Source organism: Oncorhynchus gorbuscha, unplaced genomic scaffold (assembly GCF_021184085.1).
Source record: "Oncorhynchus gorbuscha isolate QuinsamMale2020 ecotype Even-year unplaced genomic scaffold, OgorEven_v1.0 Un_scaffold_9966, whole genome shotgun sequence".
NCBI classification, from domain to species: domain Eukaryota; kingdom Metazoa; phylum Chordata; class Actinopteri; order Salmoniformes; family Salmonidae; genus Oncorhynchus; species Oncorhynchus gorbuscha.
Genome location: NW_025752820.1, coordinates 56 through 5,000, shown reverse-complemented (window position 1 = coordinate 5,000; position 4,945 = coordinate 56). Strand labels below are relative to the sequence as shown.

The 4,945-nt window shown below is 46.7% G+C and overlaps 1 protein-coding gene across 1 annotated transcript in view; it reads left to right on the top strand.

The window, feature by feature from the left end:
- LOC124030218 (epithelial membrane protein 2-like) overlaps nt 1-2,503 on the top strand; it is a 5,999-nt gene extending 3,496 nt beyond the window's left edge. The window contains exon 2 of the mRNA XM_046341652.1: nt 1,770-2,503. Coding sequence (XP_046197608.1) covers nt 1,770-1,939 — 170 coding nt within the window. The 3' untranslated portion in view covers nt 1,940-2,503. The remainder of the gene's footprint in view (nt 1-1,769) is intronic.
- The last annotated feature ends 2,442 nt before the right edge of the window (nt 2,504-4,945 follow it).

Here is a 4,945-nt window from a genome sequence, read left to right as displayed (position 1 = left end):
AGACTGACCCTGAAAGACTCCCAGCTCTTAGAGACTGACCCTGAAAGACTCCCAGCTCTTAGAGACTGACCCTGAAAGACTCACAGCTCTTAGAGACTGACCCTGAAAGACTCCCAGCTCTTAGAGACTGACCCTGAAAGACTCCCAGCTCTTAGAGACTGACCCTGAAAGACTCACAGCTCTTAGAGACTGACCCTGAAAGACTCACAGCTCTTAGAGACTGACCCTGAAAGACTCCCAGCTCTTAGAGACTGACCCTGAAAGACTCACAGCTCTTAGACTTACCCTGAAAGACTCCCAGCTCTTAGAGACTGACCCTGAAAGACTCCCAGCTCTTAGAGACTGACCCTGAAAGACTCACAGCTCTTAGAGACTGACCCTGAAAGACTCACAGCTCTTAGAGACTGACCCTGAAAGACTCCCAGCTCTTAGAGACTTACCCTGAAAGACTCCCAGCTCTTAGAGACTGACCCTGAAAGACTCACAGCTCTTAGAGACTGACCCAGAAAGACTCACAGCTCTTAGAGACTGACCCAGAAAGACTCACAGCCCTTAGAGACTGACCCAGAAAGACTCACAGCTCTTAGAGACTGACCCTGAAAGACTCACAGCTCTTAGACTTACCCAGAAAGACTCACAGCTCTTAGAGACTGACCCTGAAAGACTCACAGCTCTTAGAGACTGACCCTGAAAGACTCACAGCTCTTAGAGACTGACCCTGAAAGACTCACAGCTCTTAGAGACTGACCCTGAAAGACTCCCAGCTCTTAGAGACTGACCCTGAAAGACTCCCAGCTCTTAGAGACTGACCCTGAAAGACTCACAGCTCTTAGACTGACCCTGAAAGACTCACAGCTCTTAGACTGACCCTGAAAGACTCACAGCTCTTAGACTGACCCTGAAAGACTCACAGCTCTTAGACTTACCCTGAAAGACTCCCAGCTCTTAGACTTACCCAGAAAGACTCACAGCTCTTAGAGACTGACCCTGAAAGACTCACAGCTCTTAGAGACTGACCCTGAAAGACTCACAGCTCTTAGACTTACCCAGAAAGACTCACAGCTCTTAGAGACTGACCCTGAAAGACTCCCAGCTCTTAGAGACTGACCCTGAAAGACTCCCGGCTCTTAGAGACTGACCCAGAAAGACTCACAGCCGTAATCAATGCCAAAGTTCATTCTAACATGTATTGACTCAGGTTTGAATTCTTATGTAAATGAGATTTCTGTATTTCATCTTCAATATACATCTAAAAACACATTTTCACTTTGTCATTGTGATGTCATTGTGGGGTATTGTGATGTCATTGTGGGGTAGTGTGATGTCATTGTGGGGTAGTGTGATGTCATTGTGGGGTAGTGTGATGTCATTGTGGGGTACTGTGTGAGAAAAAAAATAAAAGTTTTAATCCATTTTGAATTCAGGCTGTAACACAACACAATGTGGAATAAGTCAAGGGGTGTGAATAATTTGTGAAGACGCTGTAAAGGAGGCCAGTGTTCCTGTTTTAAACGTCCTGTCATTTGGAGGGGTTCTGTATCCTAACCCCCTCCTCCTCCTCCTCCTCCTCCTCCTCCTCCTCCTCCCCCAGGCCTGTGTTCCTGTTTTAAACGTCCCGTCAGTTGGAGGGGTTCTGTATCCTAACCCCCTCCTCCTCCTCCTCCTCCTCCTCACCCTGGCCAGTGTTCCTGTTTTAAACGTCCTGTCAGTTGGAGGGGTTCTGTATCCTAACCTCCTATCCTATCCTCCTCCTCCTCCTCCTCCCCCAGGCCTGTGTGTGATGATCGGAGCGTCCATCTACACGGCAGAGAGGCAGGGTTTTACGGAGGAGTCTCTAAGGAAGGGAGGATATGGCTCATCCTACGTCCTGGCCTGGATCAGTTTCCCCATGACTGTCATCAGCGGACTCATGTATCTGGTGCTGAGGAAACGCAAATAAAAACACTCTACAAGACACACAAACACGTTATAATTGAACAGAGGAAGTGTGTAAACTAACAGTCTATTAGCTAAACATGTTGTTTAGAGGGGAGTGGGATGAGGTTTCCATGGTGACGTCTATTAGCTAAACTCTAAACATGTTGTAAAGAGAGGCTGTTTTAAAAGACGTTTTCTCCACACTGTGTGGTTGGAATGAGACTGTGACATATCAGCCTGTTGGTTTTTTTGGGGGGGGGGGGGTTTCCATGGTGACGTCAATGCGGTAGATCTGATTAACTAATGGACCAATAAATGGTGTTGAAATACGTAATGGCAGAACGATGGTTAAGACTGAGCAGGACAACACTGTGTGTAGTTGTATAGTTCTACTAGAGTAAACCGAGTGTAGAAGGTGGAATATGTAAGATGGTCCGTCTGCCTCCCTCCCTGCTGGCCTGCCCATCTGTCCGTCTGCCTCCCTCCCTGCTGGCCTGCCCATCTGTCCGTCTGCCTCCCTCCCTGCTGGCCTGCCCATCTGTCCGTCTGCCTCCCTCCCTCCGCTGGCCTGCCCATCTGTCCGTCTGCCTCCCTCCCTGCTGGCCTCCCATCCCCGTCCGTCTGCCTCCCTCCCTGCTGGCCTGCCCATCTGTCCGTCTGCCTCCTCCCTGCTGGCCTGCCCATCTGTCCGTCTGCCTCCCTCCCTGCTGGCCTGCCCATCTGTCCGTCTGCCTCCCTCCCTGCTGGCCTGCCCATCTGTCCGTCTGCCTCCCTCCCTGCTGGCCTGCCCATCTGTCCGTCTGCCTCCCTCCCTGCTGGCCTGCCCATCTGTCCGTCTGCCTCCCTCCCCGTCCGTCTGCCTCCCTCCCTGCCTGCCGGCTGGCCTGTCCGTCTGCCTCCCTCCCTGTCCGTCTGCCTCCCTCCCTCCCTGTCAGTCTCCTCCCTCCCTCCCCCTCCCCTGTCCTTCTCCTCCCTCCCTCCCTCCCTGTCCGTCTCCCTCCCTCCCTCCCTGTCCGTCTGCCTCCCTCCCTCCCTGTCCGTCTGCCTCCCTCCCTCCCTGTCAGTCTGCCTCCCTCCCTCCCTGTCCGTCTGCCTCCCTCCCTGTCCGTCTGCCTCCCTCCCTCCCTCCCTGTCCGTCTGCCTCCCTCCCTCCCTCCCTGTCCGTCTGCCTCCCGGCCTGTCCGTCTGCCTCCCTCCCTCCCTCCCTGCCTGTCCGTCTGTCTGCTTGCCGGTCTATCTGGTGAAAGATGCTGAGGTTAATATCCAGGACATTAAAGAACAGGGGGATGAGGACGATCCACTATCTAACTGGAATAAAAACAAAATGGAACCCTCTAGAACACGGAGTCTCAGTCTTCACTAATACAATACAACCACTATAGTGGGTCCCATAGACACAGTCTGTTATAACAGGGGTCTATAGTGGGTCCTATAGACACAGTCTGTTATAACAGGGGTCTATAGTGGGTCCTATAGACACAGTCTGTTATAACAACCACTATAGTGGGTCCCATAGACACAGTCTGTTATAACAGGGGTCTATAGTGGGTCCTATAGACACAGTCTGTTATAACAGGAGTCTGAGTCTTCACTGATACAATACAACCACTATAGTGGGTCCCATAGACAGTCTGTTATAACAGGGGTCTATAGTGGGTCCCATAGACACAGTCTGTTATAACAGGGGTCTATAGTGGGTCCTATAGACACAGTCTGGGGTTATAACAGTCTTATAACAGGGTCTATAGTGGGGACGTCCCATAGACACAGTCTGTTATAACAGGGTCTATAGTGGGTCCCATAGACTCAGTCTGTGTTATAACAGGGTCTACATTACATCAGTCTGTTATAACAGGGTCTGCATTACATCAGTCTGTTATAACAGGGTCTATAGTGGGGACGTCCCATAGACTCAGTCTGTGTTATAACAGGGTCTACATTACATCAGTCTGTTATAACAGGGTCTACATTACATCAGTCTGTTATAACAGGGTCTATAGTGGGACGTCCCATAGACTCAGTCTGTGTTATAACAGGGTCTACATTACATCAGTCTGTGTTATAACAGGGTCTACATTACATCAGTCTGTTATAACAGGGTCTACATTACATCAGTCTGTTATAACAGGGTCTACATTACATCAGTCTGTTATAACAGGGTCTACATTACATCAGTCTGTGTTATAACAGGGTCTACATTACATCAGTCTGTTATAACAGGGTCTGCATTACATCAGTCTGTTATAACAGGGTCTACATTACATCAGTCTGTTATAACAGGGTCTACATTACATCAGTCTGTTATAACAGGGTCTACATTACATCAGTCTGTTATAACAGGGTCTACATTACATCAGTCTGTTATAACAGGGTCTACATTATATCAGTCTGTTATAACAGGGTCTACATTACATCAGTCTGTGTTATAACAGGGTCTGCATTACATCAGTCTGTGTTATAACAGGGTCTACATTACATCAGTCAGTTATTGTTTCCAAGAGACAGATTAATTTAGATTAGATTCTATAGCATTCTATTTGATTCTATTAGATTCAATTCTATAGCATTCTATTTGATTCTATTAGATTAGATTCTAAAGCATTCTATTAGATTAGATTCTAAAGCATTCTATTTGATTCTATTAGATTCAATTCTATAGCATTCTATTTGATTCTATTAGATTAGATTCTAAAGCATTCTATTTGATTCTATTAGATTAGATTCTAAAGCATTCTATTAGATTCAATTCTATAGCATTCTATTTGATTCTATTAGATTAGATTCTAAAGCATTCTATTAGATTCAATTCTATAGCATTCTATTTGATTCTATTAGATTCGATTCTATTGCATTCTATTTGATTCTATTAGATTCAATTCTATAGCATTCTATTAGATTAGATTCTAAAGCATTCTATTAGATTCAATTCTATAGCATTCTATTTGATTCTATTAGATTAGATTCTAAAGCATTCTATTAGATTCAATTCTATAGCATTCTATTTGATTCTATTAGATTCGATTCTATT